This window comes from Oryctolagus cuniculus, chromosome 1, assembly GCF_051225735.1.
Source record: "Oryctolagus cuniculus isolate XC-2025 breed Fujian yellow rabbit chromosome 1, ASM5122573v1, whole genome shotgun sequence".
Lineage (NCBI taxonomy): Eukaryota > Metazoa > Chordata > Mammalia > Lagomorpha > Leporidae > Oryctolagus > Oryctolagus cuniculus.
The window spans coordinates 4,666,967-4,685,472 of record NC_142867.1 but is presented as its reverse complement, the minus strand read 5'-3'; the positions used below and the strand labels follow the sequence as shown (position 1 = coordinate 4,685,472).

Here is an 18,506-nt window from a genome sequence, read left to right as displayed (position 1 = left end):
ACTTTCTTATTAAAATGCAATGTTCATATTTTGGGAGCACAGAGAAAAATTTTAACAGAACTAACATACTTGGTTTTGGTATTCCAGTTGTTTGAGGCTCTTGGTATCTTGGGTTCTTGTAGGGCCGGATATAGATAGCTGTTGACCTCTGGAGCCATGCTTTTCATTTTTAGGATTATAGAATAATTTGTTGTAACGGGAGTTGTAAACTCAAGTCTCACAACTTTAAATTTATGTAGAGGTCTCTTTGATTACTGCCTAACACTTGAATCAACTCTCTTTAATATATAAATCTGCATATCATCTCTGTCAACAGGGGTTCCATGAGCAAACTAAACCCTACAGCCTTGTGTGTCTTTATTTTCTCGGTTTTCCCTAGGATGGTCCATGCTGGCTGGTACCATTCTAGATGCAGAGGGAAAAAGTTAATTCATTGCATCCACTGGATACCTTAAGGCAAGAGTTGGCAAAATTTTTCTATAAAGGACCATATAGTGAATAATTTAGGTTTTATGAGTTATTCATTATCTGTTAAAAGTACTTAATCCTGCTTTGTTTTATGAAATACTTAAGTGAATGAGTATGGCTCAAATAAAATATAATTTTATTTATGGACACTGAAATTTGACTTTTATACAATTTCAGCATGCCATAAGATATTCTTTAGTTGTTTTTCAACCACTGTAAAATGTGAAAAACACTACTGCTTTGCAGGCTTTCCAAAAACAGACACAGACCAAATCTACGAGCTGCTGTTTTGCCTACTCGTGACTTAGGGAATTAAGGCTTAATTTTTCAGTAGAACCCTGGTTGTTAAGGACTGGATTATGTGTGATGCAAGCTATAAGTCGTGTTGATGTTAAGTAGCAATTAATATTTGTAGGTTGTGATATTCACAATTTACCCTCAAGTAGTATAGCAAAATAACAACAGGAATTGTGAACAGATTAACAAATGTGGGGCATTGTCAGCAGTTGGAGAATCTCAGAGATGGGTATAGAAATTTCTGTTCATGGTTCTGTTGTTGAAACTTTCTGGGTAAATACAAAGGTATTAAAAGTTTTAAATAGCAATTAGTGAAGAATTTGTATTTTGTGAGGAATAGTTGTCGACCTGTTTGCTATGAATGTGATCACTTAGCCATTCTGGTGCATTTGTCATAGGAGCTATATATTGCTTCATGCCCAAGATGGATATTATTGTTGGCATTATAGGAACTGCTTAATTATAGTATAATTAAGAAAGAAAGCAGTGTTGTCTCAATAAATGGTGTAAATTTGAATTTCTGCTTGTTAAGAGTAATGAAATTCTGAAAATTTTAAGTATAAGTTTCAAGTTATATATGTAAAATTTGGTAAAAATGTTAGAAAGGAGAAAACCTATATAATTCATAATAAAATATTCTTATTTAATTCAATTATTTGAAGAGGTAATAGCACCCATCTGTTCTAAGATTCACTCTGAAAATTACTTTTTAGAATGCATTCCCTTTCTGTGACTAAAATTGGCTGTTATACCCAGGGCTTAATTGGTTTGGTTTCAGGGAAGAAAGGGAAAATATATATTCAATAGCATCAGTAAAATGAGCACCTTATCTCTGCATGAAAAGTTTCCTGTAAACTTCCTGTAATCACTGATATTTATTTATTCATTTATTAGTCTTAATTTATCAGAAAATGTCAAATTCCATATATCTAACCATATATTTTTCTAAATATGGGATGATTCTTCCATTCCAAATGGAATTATAAAATTATAAAATTTCATTTGATTCCCTACCTATGTACTTACAGCATTTGTTTTTAAAGATTTATTCTATTTATTTGAAAGACAGAGGTAGAGAGAGAAAGAGAGGTCTTCATCTGCTGGTTCACTCCCCAGATGGCCACAACGGCTGGAGCTGCGCTGATCCAAAGCCAGGAGCCAGGATCTTCTTAGGGGTCTCCCACATGGGTGCAGGAGCCCAAGGATTTGGGCCATCTTCTACTGCCATCCCAGGCCATAGCAGAGAGCTGGATCGGAAGAGGAAAAGCCAGGATTAGAACCAGCACCCATATGGGATGCTGGCGCTTCAAGCCAGGGATTTATTTAACCTACTGCACCACAGCCCTGGCCCCCATTTTTTTTGTTTTTGTTTTTTAAGATTTATTTATTTTACTTGAATGTCAGAGTTACACAGATTGAGGAGAGGCGCAGAGAGAGAGAGAGACAGGTCTTCCATCCGATGGTTCACTCCCTAGGTGGCCGCAACGGCTGGAGCTGCGCCGATCCAAAGCCAGGAGCCAGGAGCTTCCTCCAGGTCTCCCACGCGAGTGCAGGGGCCCAAGGACTTGGGTCATTTTCTACTGCTTTCCCAAGCCACAGCAGAGAGCTGGACAGGAAATGGAGCAGCTGGGTCTCAAACCAGCGCCCATATCGGATGCCGGCACTTCAGGCCAGGGCGTTAACCTGCTGCGCCACAGTGCCGGCCCCCATTTTTTGTTTTTTAAAGATTTATTTAATTTAACTGAAAGGCAGAGTTAGAGAGAGAGCCAAGAGGTCTTCCATCTGCCCATTCACTCCCCAAATGGCCACAATGACCAGGGCTGGGCTAGGCCAAAGCCAGCAGCCTCATCCAGGTCTCCCACATGGGTGCAGAGGCCCAAGGACTGGGCCATCTTCTGCTGCTTACCCAGATGCATTAGCAGGGAGCTGGATCAGAAGTGGAGCAGCTGGGGCTGGCACTGTGGCAGAGCAGGTTAACACCGTGGCCTGAAGTGTCGGCATCCCATATGGGCACTGGTTCTAGTCCCAGCTGCTCCTTTTCCAATCTAGCTCTCTGCTATGGCCTGGGAAAGCAGTGGAAGATGGCCCAATCCTTGGGCCCCTGCACCCACATGAGAGACCTATAAGAAGCTCCTGACTCCTGGCTTCAGATCAGCACAGTTCTGGCTGTTGTGGCCAATTGGGAAGTGAACCATCAGATGGAAGACCTCTCTCTCTCTCTCTCTCTCTTTCTCTCTCTCTCTCTCTTTCTGCCTCTCTTCTCTCTGTGTAACTCTTTCAAATAAATAAATAAATCTTTAAAAAAAAAAAAAAAAAGTGGAGCAGCTAAGACTCAAATGGTCACCCATATGGGATGCTGACATTACAAGTGGTGACTTAACCCATTACAACACAATGCCAGCCCAGCAATTTTTTTATTGCTTTCCATACCAAATTATTTATGTGCCAGTACCTACCTGGCATCCATTTAGTAATGTTACTAGTATCTATTAATTCCTATTTAGAAGAGAATAATACAGAATATTTTATGAAAGAATTGAAAAGTATGTTGTCAACAAGATCATCTTTGTTATTTTTGTCATATCATTGTAGAACTTTAATATTTACATTAGAATGTTTGGGGATGGCGCTGTGGCGCAGTGGGTTAATGCCCTGGCCTGAAGCGCCGGCATCCCATATGGGCGTCGGTTCAAGACCCGATTGCTCCACTTCCTGTCCAGCTCTCCACTATGGCCCAGGATAGCAGTAGAAGATGGCCCAAGTCCTTGGGCCCCTGCACCTGTGTGGGAGACCTGGAAGAAGCTCCTGGCTCCTGGCCTTGGAGTGGCTTCGGCCGTTGAGGCCACCTGGGGAGTGAACCAGTGAGTGGAAGACCTCTCTCTCTCTGTGTAACTCTGACTTTCAAATAAATAAATCTTTAAAACACACACACACACACACAAAGATAAACAGGATTAAAAAAAAGAAATGGGAGCAGGTTGGGCGTGCAATACCCTGGCTTTTTTTTTTTTTTTTTTTTTTTTTTAAGATTTATTTATTTATTTGAAAGTCAGAGTTACACAGAGAAGGAGAGGCAGAGAGAGGGATCTTCCTTCTGCTGGTTCACTCCCCAGTTTGCCACAATGGCCAGAGCTGTGCTGATTTGGAGCCAGGAGCCAGGAGCTTCTTCTGGGTCTCCCATGCAGGTGCAGGGGCCCAAGGACTTAAGCCATCTTCTACTGCTTTCCCAGGCCACAGCAGAGAACTGGATTGGAAGTGGAGCAGCCAGGACTTGAACCGGCTTGCATATAGGATGCCGGCACTACAGGTGGCTTTACCCACCACAGCGCCAGCCCTACCCTGGCTTCTATTAATAAAGTCTGATGATGAGTCCCTAGTGAAAAATAAATAAATTTAAAAGAAAAAAATGGGGGCTGGGCATTTGGCCTACCAGTTAGAATATTTAAAAGGCTAGTGGCCGGCGCCACGGCTCAATAGGCTAATCCTCCGCCTGTGGCGCCGGCACACCGGGTTCTAGTCCCGGTCAGGGCGCCAGATTCTGTCCCAGTTGCCCCTCTTCCAGGCCAGCTCTCTGCTGTGGCCCGGGAGTGCAGTGGAGGATGGCCCAAGTGCTTGGGCCCTGCACCCCATGGGAGACCAGGAGAAGCACCTGGCTCCTGCCTTCGGATCAGCGCAGTGCACCGGCCGTGGCGGCCATTGGAGGGTGAACCAATGGCAAAGGAAGACCTTTCTCTCTCTCACTGTCCACTCTGTCAAAAAAAATAAACAATAAAATAAAATAAATAAATAAATAAATAAAAGACTAGTAGAGAAGCACATTGTGTAATGTTTAATCTGAGGAGAACAACACTGCCTCATAGTGTTTATGCTTCATCCCCCGTGCCCCTTTGGCAGAAATAGATGAAGCTGACTTTAAACAGTCAGCTTTAAACAGGGGAGGAGAAACCTCTTCTAGGTAAAGCCTGTAACGCTGCCTGAGAGACCCTGATTCAGGCTCTGAGTACTCTGCATTGGAGAGCCGGGTGGGCTGACGAGGAATAGTGCATGTCTATCCTGCCTCTCAGAGATGCCTGTGACCTGGTGCAGGTTTGTGGAAGGGTCTCCCATCTGGTCCGCTTTCTTCTGGGGAGACTGCCTGATAATGGGACTTTGAGAAATGGGTGGGTGGTGTCATCATAAGGGAGGAGATGGGACATCCTGAGGAGTTTCATATTCCAGACAATCTCAAAAGTGCTGTCTGGGGATGGGCACCGTGGTGTCTCTGCTTGGGACACCGCATCCCACACTGGAGTGCCAGTGGAGTCCTGGTACCTCTGTTTTTGATGAGCTTCCTGCTCATGCATCCTGAGAGGCAGCAGATGATGGCTCAGGACTTGGGTCCCCACCCTCCACCTGGGAGCCTCTGAATGCGTTCCAGGCTCCTGGCTTTGGCCTGGCCTAGCTGCAGCTGTTGCAGGCATCTCTATCACTCTGCCTTTCAAGTAGATAAAAATGAACTTCAGAAAGTTATTTAAAAAGGATGTTTGGCTTACTGATGGCCTCTTGAAGGGCAGTGTGGTGTATTTAGGGTAGTCCCATCTTCAGTCTTCCTCACTCTTCATTGCTGATTTGCCTTTTCCTTGACTATGGCAGGTGATTCTATTATTATTCAGCTAGTATAATATAAAATGCTCTTTTGGGGAGAATGGGAAGAAAAAAAACATACTGTTTTTGAGAACAGTTGGATGGAAAACTATAGAGTGTGGTTTATGAGGACCTGTGAGCCATTATCCTGATGCGTGGCAGAGTACACATGAGGGGCACACAGGCTGAGTTGATCTTGGGGAAGGTACCCAGTCTTGTCTCCTGGATCACAGCTTGAGAATAAATCTCTAATTGTGCTTTCATTCATGTAATGTTGTAACATGAAAGTGTAACTTTGTTCCCTGGCCTTTTGAATCTAAGTAAAACTGTAATAAAGCAAAGTCTTTGTATCCTAAAGACCTTAAAACAATTTTCTCAAGTATTTTGTGTCTTACTCTTCACATTTATTCTCTCTCCCAAAACCCAGAATTTCTTTTTAATCTTTACCCAATCATCCAACTTAGCTTCTTGGTGTTTTTCAGCTGAATGGTCTTTCTTTCTTTTTTTTTTTTTTTGCCTATACTGGTTGTTTCCAAAACCAGCATTTTCTTTTTTCTTTTCTTTTTTTTTTTTTTTTTTTTTGGACAGGCAGAGTGGATAGTGAGAGAGAGACAGAGAGACAGAGAGAAAGGTCTTCCTTTTGCCGTTGGTTCACCCTCCAATGGCCGGCGCACCACACTGATCTGAAGGCAGAAGCCAGGTGCTTCTCCTGGTCTCCCATGGGGTGCAGGGCCCAACGACTTGGGCCATCCTCCACTGCACTCCCGGGCCACAACAGAGAGGTGGCCTGGAAGAGGGGCAACTGGGACAGAATCTGGCGCCCCGACCAGGACTAGAACCCGGTGTGCTGGCGCTACAGGCGGAGGATTAGCCTAGTGAGCCGCGGCGCCGGCCAAGACCAGCATTTTCTAAGTTGGTGGATTAATTTAAAATTCTGGCTTCAAATGCCAACCTGGGTTTGTAAGTTGACCAGCAAGGATTTTTTCTTGGGTTCATTACTACAGTGATTCAGTTTCTCTTATTCTCCTTTGCTTGGAAAGTATCATCATCTTGCATTTCTCATTATCTTGTTCCTGTGTAGGTTCCAAATAAGTTCCGCTATCCATTCTACTATGAGATGTGTTGGTATGTCTTGGAGCGCTATGTGTACTGTATAACCAACCGTTCCCACCTAACGAAGGAGTTTCAGAAAGAGTCCCTCAGCATGGGTAAGGATTCTGCCTGCTTGAACTCTGGAGATGCCCTTTAGGAGCGAGAATGAGCCCAGGAATATTCATTAGGCTGTTCTTCAGTAGTTACGTTTTTGTTTTTTGGAGTGCATAACCACCTTTTAATTATCTGTGTGAAGGTACCAAATTCATTCTTTGGAGTTGAACCTATGCAGATATGAAGTACTAGGCTAAATGAAATACTCTAGGTCCTATCTTTGAATTGCTCATACATGGCTCCTCAGGAAAGGTGATCAGTCATCTAACATGTTTTATTATGTAAAGAATGGTCTTCGGTACAATAGAAACTAGGAATGTGTCATTAAAATAACTCTTGTTATATGCCAGTCACCGAAATAAGTAAATTGTACACATTAAATTCTTATTATTACCTGTGAGGTAGGTAAGATGTGGTTAAGATTCCTGTATCCCACATCAAAGTGCCTGGGTTTGATTCCCAGCTTCCATTTTACAGTGTGGAAATGAAGGTTCAAGATTTTAAAACTTGTCTGTGATTTTTTTTTTTTTTTTTTTTTTTTTTTTTTGACAGGCAGAGTGGATAGTGAGAGAGAGAGATAGAGAGAAAGGTCTTCCTTTGCCGTTGGTTCACCCTCCAATGGCCGCCACGGCTGGCGCGCTGCGGCCTGCGCACTGCACTGATCCGAAGCAGGAGCCAGGTGCTTCTCCTGGTCTCCCATGGGGTGCAGGGCCCAAGCACTTGGGCCATCCTCCACTGCACTCCCTGGCCACAGCAGAGAGGTGGCCTGGAAGAGGGGCAACCGGGACAGAATCCGGCGCTCCGACCGGGACTAGAACCCAGTGTGCCGGCGCCGCTAGGTGGAGGATTAGCCTATTGAGCCGCGGCGCTGGCTTGTCTGATCTTAACAGCTATTAAGAGGCAATGCCGCACCTTGAACCAGGTTGATCAGACTAGAAAATCCTAATGCTCTTGGGCAAGCATATCTCTCCTCTTCCCTACTCCTCTCTCTCCCCTTTTCTTCCTCCCTTCCTCCCCCAATCTTTCCCTCTCTGTGTTCTGCCTCTCATATGAATAAGTTTTTTAAAATAAATAAAATCGAGGCTCTTAACATTGCTTTCACATTTCCCCAACATCTGTCACGAGAACACAGGATAGTTCCGGTACGTAGATTTAGACTGTTCCAGGTCTTAGATCGGAGAGGAGCCAACACTGTGATTCCTGTGATCACATTTCTACAGAAGCGCCAGTCCAAGCCAGTTACTTTCTGGTTTAACATTAAACAACATGCTTCAGCAACCTACTGTTGAATAACCGTCCTCATAGTTTATACTGTCACTTGAAAATGACACTGTCACTTGATATATGAAAGCAGGGCACATAATTGTATATACAACATGCTTGGATCTTGTAAAAATACATCTTGAGGGGTAGAGAGGGGCGGCATTTTGAAACAGCAAGATAAGCTGCTGCTTACGATGCCGCCTCCCATGTTGCAGCACCTGTTTGAGTTCTGGCTACTCCACTTTCAATTCAGCTTCCTGTTAATGCACCTAGGGAGGTTCCAGAAGATGGCCCAAGTTTTTGAGCCTCTGCCACCCTTGTAGGACATCAGAGTGGAGTTCTTGGCTCTCAGCTTCAGCCTGACCCAGGTCTGACTGTTTGGCTATTTGGAGAGTGAAGCAGCAGATGGGAGAGGGCTCTTTCTCTCCCTCCCTCTCTATTTCTGCCTTTCAAATCAATCTCTCTCTCTCTCTCTCTCTCTCTCTCTCTCTCTCCCAGGATTTATTTATTATTTGAAAGGCAGAGTGAGAGAAAGAGAGATCTTCCTTCTGCTGGTTCACTTTCCAAATGCTGCAACAACAGGGGGTTGGGCTAGGCCGAAGCCAGGAACCAGGAGCTTCTTCTGGATCTCCTTTGTGGGTGGCAAGGGTCCAAGCACTTGGCTCATCTTCCGCTGCCCTCCCAGGTACATTAACAGGGAGCTGGATTGGAAGTGGAGCAGCTGGGACTCGAACCAATGTCCATATGGGATGCTAGTCCTGCAGGCAGCTGCTTAAGTTTCTACACCAAAGCCCTGGCCCCAAGGGGGGCCAGCATTGTGGCATAATGAGTTAAGCTGCCAACTCCCACAGCACTGGCCCCATAATCCCAAATTAAAGCTGATAGTTGAAAGTAAATTACAGCCCTTTCATTGGTAACTCATTCCTGGTCCATAGTTCAAGACTGGGTCCTTACCAAGTTTTTCAAAATCCAATTGATTGTTACCACAGTGGTTCTACTAGGTAAGAATCCTGTTTCTACCTACACGATGATTTTCTTTCTTTCTTTCTTTCTTTCTTTTTAATTCAAAAACTTATTTTTATTTATGAAAAACAGATACAGAGAGGTAGAGACACACAGAGAGAGAGAGAGAGAGAGAAAGAAAGAGGTCTTCCATCTGCTGGTTCACTCCCCAGATGGGTGCAACCACCAGAGCTCAGCAAGTCCGAAGTGGGTGCAGGGACCCAAGCACTCGGGCTCCTCCACTTCTTTCCCAGGTGCATTAGCAGGAGCTAGATCAGAAGTGCAGCAGCCAAGACTTGAACTGGCACTCACATGGGATGCCGGTGCTGCAGGCCGCCAGGGCTTTAACCTGCTGTGCCACATGTTGCAATGATTTTCAACAGTAGACAAATAAATTGGGGTCAGGAGCAACTGTCTTTTAAATGTGACAGCGTTGTCATTTATCACTTCAAGGCCCTTCCCATGCCACCTGTATCTCATTGATCACACAGCCAGCGGGCATGTTCTGACTGCATGTTTTCATCCAATTGGTAGATCTGGAGTTGAATGGGTTGGAGTCTGGAAACGGAGAAGAGGAAGCAGTGGATCGAGAGCCCCGGCGCCTGAGCAGCAGGCGTTCTGTCCTCACTAGCCCGGTAGCTAATGGGGTCAACCTGGATTATGATGGATTGGGCAGAGCCTGCCGAAATCTTCCAAGTCTGAAGAAAACTTTGTCTGGGGACTCCTCCTCTGACTCCAGCCGGGGCTCCCACAATGGCCAAGTGTGGGATGCCCAGTGCAGCCCTCGGAAGGACAGGCAGGTGCATCTCACCCATTTTGAGCTTGAAGGCCTTCGCTGTCTTGTCGATAAGTTGGAATCTCTGCCACTGCATAAAAAGTGTGTCCCCACGGGGATCGAAGACGAAGACGCACTTATTGCCGACGTGAAGGTAAGAGTTTGTTGTGACAGTTGAGTTGCTAATGTGATATGGCTGTCTATCTCTGCATTTAGAGGGATAAAGTACAGGAGTTGTAGATAATCTCTGATTTAGACAGAAATAAGTGTGTGCATGTTTGTTATTGCTACACATGGTTTCAGTTCCTAGACTGAGGTTAATCCCTGTTTGAGGAAGATACTAACATTTGTATATTCAGTGTGAACTTAATTTAATCCTAAAAGCACATATTTCATACTGATCCCCAAAATAAAGGAGAGGGATAGTGCATTAGGCACAGTGGTGAAGACATTGCCAGGGATGCTGCGTCCCATGTTGGAGGGCCTGGATCCACATCCTGCCTCTGATCCCGAGTCCAGCCTCCTGCTGATGCTTACCATGGTAGGCAGTAGGTGAGGACTCAAGTAGTGGGGTTCCTGCCAGCTACACTGGAGACCCAGGTGGAATTCTGGGCTCCAAGCTTTGACCTGACCTAACCCTGGCTGTTGTAAGCATTTGGGGAGTGAACCAATGGATGGAAGACCTCTCTCTCTCACTCTCTCACTCTCTCTCTCTTACTCTCTCTCTCTCCCTCACTCTCTGTTACTGACTTTCAAATAGATGAAAATAAATATTATTTTAAAATCTGTCACATAGATTATATTTAAAACCAATTTTATTTTTGACAGGCAGAGTGGACAGTGAGAGAGAGAGAGAGAGAGGTTCACCATTGGTTCACCCTCCAATGGCCGCTGCGGCTGGCGCACTGACTGATCCGATGGCAGGAGCCAGGTGCTTCTCCTGGTCTCCCATGGGGTGCAGGGCCCAAGCACCTGGGCCATCCTCCACTGCCTTCCCGGGCCACAGCAGAGAGCTGGACTGGAAGAGGGGCAACCGGGACAGAATCTGGCACCCCGACTGGGACTAGAACCTGGTGTGCCGGTGCCACAGGCAGAGGATTAGCCTATTGAGCTGCGGCACCGGCCTAAAACCACTTTTAAGTCATTTTAAGGAGTGATAGGGAATAATTTTGTGACACCAATAAAAATAGACCACCTCAAAACAGATCTTTTCCATACCTGATTCCTGACTCAGGTTTTCCCCAGCCACCGTGTAATCAGCAGAGGTGTTGCCAGCTTCTTATATTGCCAGCCTGGTAAGGTTGGTCCTCCTCAGAGGTGACAGAAACTGCACAGTTGGTAAAATAATTTGATTTGGTAAGATTTCTCTAGAAGAGGCAGGTACTAGCATAATGGCTTGTATTTAAGGAGGAAATGTCCAAAATTGCAGGTAGATATGGTCCTATTTCTTTAATAGTTAATGTAGCCTTGCTTTTCAAGACTTACACCCCCAAGTGAGCAAAGCATATTTAAGTTTTTTCCTTTCCATTGTGTTAGGACTTAGATGGTTATGTAATCCTGAGATCTGATTGAGTTACAACATTTTTGCTGTCTGTTGCATCTTGAAATCATGTGGAAAATGTTATGACTTCTGAGGCTGATCAGCTTGTATAATTGTTTTTAGCAACTCTAATAAGAAGAGTTTTTTGCTTTTTCTTGAATATTTATTTATTGAGTTGAAATAGTTAAAGAGAGAGGGAGAAACGGAGAAAAAGGTCTTCCATCTGCTGGTTCACTCCCCAAGTGGCTAGGCGCTTTATCTGAGTCTCCCATGTGGGTAGCAGGGACCTACGTTTTGAACCTTCTTGGGCTACCTTTCCCAGGCCATAAGTAGGGAGCTGGTTTGGAAGTGGAGCAGCCAGATCACAAACCAGCACCCATAAAGCATAGGTGGCAGCTATACCCACCTAAGCCATGTTGGCCCCAGAATAAAAGTTTCTCAGTTATGTGTCACAATGTTCTTTTGGTCTGGGCATCTATAATTCTAGTTTATAAGAAAGAAAAAATGGTTGCTGGCACTATGGCGCAGCAGGTTAAACCACGAGCTGCAGCACCAGCTTGCTCTATGGGCTCTGTTTCAAGTCCTGGCTACTCCACTTCGATCCAGCTCTCTGCTAAGGCCTGGAAAGGAGCAGAAGATGGCCCAAGTCATTGGGTCCCTGCACCCATGAGGAGACCCAGAAGAAGCTCCTGGCTCCTGGCTATCCTCTGGCCTAGTCCCACTTGTTGTGGCCATTTCGAGAGTGAACCAGCAGATGGAAGATCTCTGTCCATCTGTCTCTTCTCCTCTCTGTTTCTAAACTCTGCCTTTCAAATAAATAAATAATAAATATTTTTAAAAAATAAAGGGGCGGGGGGGCTGTGGCATAGTAGATTAAGCTTCCGCCTGTGGTGCCAGCATTCCATACGGGCACCGGTTCGTGTCCCAACTGCTCCTCTTCTGATCCAGTTCTCTGCTTCTGGCCTGGGAAAACAGTGGAAGATGGCCCAAATGCTTGGGCTCCTGCACCCACATAGGGGACCTGGAAGAAGCTCCTGGCTTCTGGCATTGGATTGGCTTGGTGCTGGCTGTTGTTGCCATTTGGGAGTGAACCAGCAGATGGAAGACTTCTCTGTTTCTCCCTCCCTCTGTTTATAACTCTGCCTCTCAAATAAATAAGTCTATTGGGGGCGGGAGGGGAAGGTCGAGTATCCTGGTAGAAATACACTGACTCCTTCTGTAAAGCCACTGAAGAGGAGAGTTGAAGAATGAGGGTACAGTGATATATCCGAGAGAAATGTAGAAGGATTTGGGCCACACACTAAGCAGGGTAAAAGTGGTAGCAACATGGCCGGCGCCGTGGCTCACTAGGCTAATCCTCCGCCTGCAGCGCTGGCACCCCGGGTTCTAGTCCCAGTTGGGGCGCTGGATTCTGTCCCGGTTGCTCCTCTTCCAGTCCAGCTCTCTGCTGTGGCCCGGGAAGGCAGTGAAGGATGGCCCATGTGCTTGGGCCCTGCACCCGCATGGGAGACCAGGAGGAAGCACCTGGCTCCTGGCTTCAGATCAGCATAGTGCGCCGGCCGTTGTGGCCACTTGGGGGGTGAACCAATGGAAGGAAGACCTTTCTCTCTGTCTCCCTCTCTCTCACTGTCTAACTCTGCCTGTCAAAAAAATAAAATTTAAAAAAAGGTGGTAGCAAGAAAGGGAGCTAGTTAAGAAGAGGCGTCTAAAGTGATGCTTCTCGTCTAAAGAGTGAGAGTCCAGAGAGAACTCCCTTTGCTTTATCAGATATCTTTGCCAAGGACACGGCTTTTCAATTTAGAAATGTGAGAATCTGAGAGTAGAAGAGAACATCATTCTACCTATTGTCCATTTTCAGGACTCAGGGTTATCCACACATGGGTAACCTTACCCCTAGGCTGCCATCACTGGCTGAAATGCTGGGTATAGGTCAAGAGTGTGAATATAGGGCTGACTGCATAGACTGACGAGTTTGAATTTTCCCTCCAGTCTATGCCACACCTTTTCTTGTTTACCCAAAGCATGGTCAAAATGTAGCCAATATCAGAAGATAGGAGAATCTTTATAACTTGTCAAACCAGTGGTTAAGAATGCTATACTACTGTAGTTTGAATGATCTGTGGCTCTGTCTTTTGGTGAGATGGTAAGTTTTCCACTCAATTACTGCTTATGGCCATTGTCTCTATTCTCACTAAACTGCGGTACTTTTGCTTTTTTGCTTGTGAAGCTTCTTAGTTGGTGAAATATTAAGCCTTTTCACTGTAATATAATTTTAAAATACATTATCTCAGAAACTAATAAAGGGGGGGAGAAGAAGAGAGGGTGTGAAGGGGAGAAAGGGGCATAGGAGTATCGTTATGTAATTGTATCCACCAATCACATTGGATCTGTTAAATTAATTAAAAGTTTTTTAAAAAGATTAGAGAATTAGATACTGGCATTGCAGGTAGTTATACTTAAAATCTCATGGTTTGCTTGTAATCTTTGTCATTCTTTGGCTCCTGCTATATCACTCTGGGAGGAAAAAAATCAAATTTATTAATTCTTCCTATATTTGACCAATTATGTTTAATTTGAGATTCAGATATGGTGAGTTTAGAGTTTGAATACTTTGAGCATTTGAGTGTCACTCAAAAGAAGGAAAAAAACCCATTCAGGATAGGTATTTGGTTAGCAGTTAAGAGTCTGCTTGGATGCCCTCATCCCATAACTGAGTATCTGGGTTCAAGTCCCAGCTCCCATTCCAGTTCTAGCTTCCTGCTAATGCACCCTGTGGAGACAGCAGGTGATGGTGCTTCCCTGCCACCTGAGAGACTTGGATTGAGTTCTTCCTGGCTTCTGGCTTCCAACCCTGGCTGCTGCACACATCTGGGGAGGAAACCAACAGATTGAGGGTGGGACGGGGTTGCTCGCTATCTCTGTCTCTCTGCCTTTCAGATAAACAAAATACTTCTTAGATTTTTTTCTTTAAAGAAGAAAGCATTGGATTGGGTGGAAGCCCAGTCTCAGTACCACTGGAGACCCCTAAGCGTTCAGTAACTTGGTGTTTATTCTACTGATGGCTACACTGCCCTTCCTGCAGAGAGAGGAAGTGTTTCCTGTTAAAACCTACCTGGTTCTCAGAAAGAACTAGCAGATGAGATGAGACATCCATAACTTACATATTCCCTGGAAGAAATGTGCATTTTAGTGCTATGATAAAAAGGGCTTGAAACTTCTAGAATGTTAAGTTCTACATCTTGAGGAAAGAATCACAGAGTACAGATTTGAGAGGAAATTAAATGAAGAGTGGGGCATTGAAAGTCACTGATGGAAAGGTAGGGTGAGTGGGCGTGTCTGTCCAAGGTGCCTGGTGAGAGTCTGGGTAACCTCGACTCCCCAGGTGCTCTGAAAGGTGCAGTGTCTGCTCCTGCTGTGAGACACTCTGGCATTTCTAAAATTGAAGTCGTGTCCTTGAGTGGAGAGCAGAGTGGGAGGCGGAATGTATAGTACAGTGATACTGATGTGTGTGGGCATGCAGGGGTGCACCCCAGACTGCTGACAGCAGAGCACAGCAGGGCGGTGGGAGTCCGCTTGAAAGAGTTCACATTTTTAATAGGAATTTATTGCTTCACTTGTATTTTTTAAGTATTTATTTATTTGAAAGGCAGAATCACAGAGAGGCAGAGGCAGGGAGAGAGAGAGGCCTTCGCTTGTTCACTCCCCAAATGGCCTTAACAGCCAGAACTGAGCCAATCCAAAGACTGGACCCTGGAGCTTCTTCCAGGTCTCCCATAGGAGTACAGTGGCCCAAGGACTTCGGCCATCTTTTTCTGCTTTCCCAGGCCATAGCAGAGAGCTGGATTGGAAGTGGAACAGCCAGGACTCGAACTGGCACCCCATATGGGATGCCAGCACGGCAGGCGGTGGCTTTACCCGCTGCACCACAGGGCTGTCCCCTGTTTGTATTCTTATAAAGATTTATATATTTATTTACTTGAAGAGAGAGAGGGAGAGACAGAAATGCTCCATGTGCTGGTTCACTCCACAGATGGCTGCAATAGCCAGGGGTAAACCAGGCTGAAACCAGAAGCTGGGTCTGGGGCTCCCACATGAGTGGCAAGGGCCCAAACACTTGGGCCATCTCCTGTTGCTGTTCCCAGGCCACTAGCAGGGAACTGGATTGAAAGTGGAGCAGCTGGGACACAAACCAGCACACATATGGGGATGCTGGCATTGCAGGCCGTGGCTTTATCTGCTGTGCCACGATGCTAGCCCCATTGTGTTTATTTTTGTGACAAAGCAGTTTCTCTGTACACACACACACACACACACAGACACAAGCTTTTTGATAAATCTGCCAGTCATACTTTGGGCAAATTACTGTTTTCTTTAAAAACTGTTTCCATGGGGTTGTTATTAGAATGAATGGTAATGTTAAAAAGTACTTAATAAGCCGGAGTATTATTATAGCAAAAAAAATTAGATGTTACAGATCTATGAAATTCATTGATTGCGCTGTTATGAATAAAGCTGCCTCTGTGTGTGAGGAACCAGTAAGCACATACCCAGCTGCAGGTACTGTGTGTGATGCAGGGCACAGAGCAGACACTGAGGGAGGGGTGGCAGGGGCTGTCCTGCAAGAAGAGGCACCGTTGTAATCCACCAGCTAATAGACCTTCCTGGTAGATGATTCAGATCAGTGACCGTGCTCTGTAGTGATGTATACGTTAGGTTTTTGTCTCTCTCTGCTATAGCTATGGATCTAAATATTCACACCGTCTCCATCGCAATATGATGGGACTGAGGCAGAGAGATGGTGGCTATAGAGAGGGTGATCAGGAATTTTCTTTATCACTTTGTGGGTGAGTGTGCTACTAAGAACAACTGGTGGAAGACCCTTTTAATCAGCTATTAACTTACCAAACCAGATAAGCCTGTGCAAATGAAACTTCATTTGCAGGGTTTTTTGTTTGTTTGTTTTTAAAAGATTTATTTATTTATTTGAAGGGCAGAATTAGAGGCAGAGACGAGAGAGGTCTTCCATCTGCTGGTTCACTCCCCAAATTGCTGCAATGGCTGGAGCCATGCCGATCTGAAGCCAGGAGCCTGAAGCTTCTTCCAGGTCTCCCACATGGGTGCAGGGGCCCAAGGACTTGGGCCAGCTTCTACTGCTTTCCCAGGCCACAGCAGAGAGCTAGATCAGAAGTAGAGCAGCTAGGACTCAAACTAGCACCCATATGGGATGCCAGCACTGCAGGCGGCTGCTTTTACTCACTACATCACAGTACCGCCCCCAATTCGCAGGTTTTACTAGCAAGATATTTGTAATAATTCAGATTCTTACTGAATAGAAAGTTTTAATTAAATCATCTGAGTTTTGAGGCATGTAGAGATTAGGTTAAAATGTATGTAACTCTTTGAGATATTTTCATTGTATTCCTGTATTATGTCATATTTTTACTATTTCTTTGTTGCCTTTTATTGTGAATTAATAAGAGGGGAAAAATGAGGCTTTGTTTAAGTTGAGATCTGGGAGCTTCCTTGCAGTTTCTTAGTGCCCTTATCTGGCGGATTCTAGAATTTGCACTTGCTACAACTTGAACTTGTGTTTTGTTTTGATTCTCTTAAGTAGTTGTATTTTATCATCCCTCTGGGTTACATGGCACTGAAGACCAAAACTAACTTTTCAAAGTATGATTGTACTGGCTCTTTTAGCCTTGGTGCTAGACAGAGGTTTCAGGTTAGGATGGTCGTCCCAGCATTTCCAGGAGGGCTCAGGCGCTCCCCCTCGGGTTGGAGACTGCTACACTATCAAAGTTAGTGCTTGTCCCAACAACCAAGCCCAGGCCCCAGAAGACCTGTTAGACACCGAGTCTGTACCAGAAACTCACTGAGAGAGCTGTCCTGAAGTAAACAACATTGCTTCCAGCAGTTAGAGCCAGATATTTGTGTCAAAGTAGCATCTATAATTTCTAAAAAGGCCAAGTGGTATTTGTGAGAATCTAAGGATTACATAAATTTGAACTCAAACGTCTGCTGTGCTGCGGTTCAGTGCCATGGAAATCTCAGAGCCCCGCTGGTGTGTGCACCCCCCCTTTCTGCAGCCTGCAGAGTGTGCCGGCTGAGCCTCGCCGTGGCTGAGGGTCAGCACCTGGAGGTGTGAGCAACAAGTGTCAGTCAGGGGACTGTCTGGGCATTGAGGTGTCTGATTGGATACGAGGCTGGCTGCTTCATCTACGGAATGTGGAGAATGAGGCGGGCACAACAGACTTGAGTAGAAGTGGAAGTGCTGGAGTATGTATCTGAGTGTGGAGCCATCTGCTGGGCAGGAGAGACTGGCCAGAGTTGCGAGAAAGCCTTGTTCTGACTTCCGGCACCATGTTTAGAGGCACAAAGGCAAAGCGCTTTGACCTTGGGTTGTACTCAGCTGTGTGACTTGGTGGCTTGCTCACGAGGGAGCTGCTGAAAGATTGCTCCATAGATATTTCAGATATTGTGGTGACTGCTAGAGCCGGAGGAGGCCTCTGTTGTGTCTCGGTATTGGCTGTAATTGCTCTTTCTGAAGGTTTTTCTGGAAACACATAGCCTGGTTCTGGATTGTGGGCTGGCATTGGCGTCAGTGAGGGCAGGTGAAGCAGGCAGTGTGCCAGGAGAGAGAGGGTAACTCCGGAGGAGCTGATGCATGGCTCCTCCAGGGAGACTGGACCGTGGGCGATCCAGTGTGTTTCCTGAGAGGAGAGAGAGAAGTGTGTGTGCAATCAGCAAGAGAACACTGGCTGTAACAATAAGAGTGACCCTGAGGGGAAGGGTGTGGACTGAGACAAGGACCGACGTGGACCTGGGTGCCAGCGTGTAGCTCCCTGAATGGGTTAAAGCTTTTCCTTTCGCTGGCGCCTTCAGAAGTCTGCCAGCGGAGCCCTCCAGGGGCTGGCCCTGGGTTCTCCTATTGCGGTGGTGGTGGTGGGAGGGAGATGGGGCGGAGGCCAGCTCAGTGCCCTCCCCGGCAGGGCCTCCTCCAATCGCGAGGAAGAGAGCAGGCGCCGTGCACACCCCCGCCGGCTCTGCAGCAGAACGGCTGGGCCCTTTGCCTGGCTCGCTCGCTCGAGCTCAGCTCCCCCTCCTGCCATCTTCCGTTGCAAAGCATTTCTGGGAGCTGCATGTGGGTGACGCAGCAGCATTGTTCGCAGGCACAGGAAGCCGCGGCTGAGCTGAAGGGCTGAGAAGGAGCTCAGAGCGCTGCACGCTGCTCTCTCTGGCTGGTCGGAAAGGTTAGGGCCAGACTGCCCTGCCGTGTGTGCTCTGAGATTCCAGAATTTCCAAGTAAATCAGGATTTTGTTAGAGGCAGAAAA

At 45.9% G+C, this 18,506-nt stretch overlaps 1 protein-coding gene across 6 annotated transcripts in view; it reads left to right on the top strand.

Annotated features, from left to right (window-relative positions):
* Positions 1 to 18,506, top strand: part of KDM2A (lysine demethylase 2A) — a 134,367-nt gene that overhangs the window by 98,086 nt on the left and 17,775 nt on the right. For all 6 annotated transcript variants that reach the window (XR_016223828.1, XM_089317275.1, XM_089317224.1 and 3 more), the window contains 2 exons: positions 6,470 to 6,596; positions 9,394 to 9,788. Coding sequence is in view for 5 of the 6 variants with exons in the window: in XM_089317275.1 (XP_089173401.1) it covers positions 6,470 to 6,596; positions 9,394 to 9,788 (522 nt within the window). In the remaining variant the exon portion in view is untranslated. The remainder of the gene's footprint in view (positions 1 to 6,469; positions 6,597 to 9,393; positions 9,789 to 18,506) is intronic.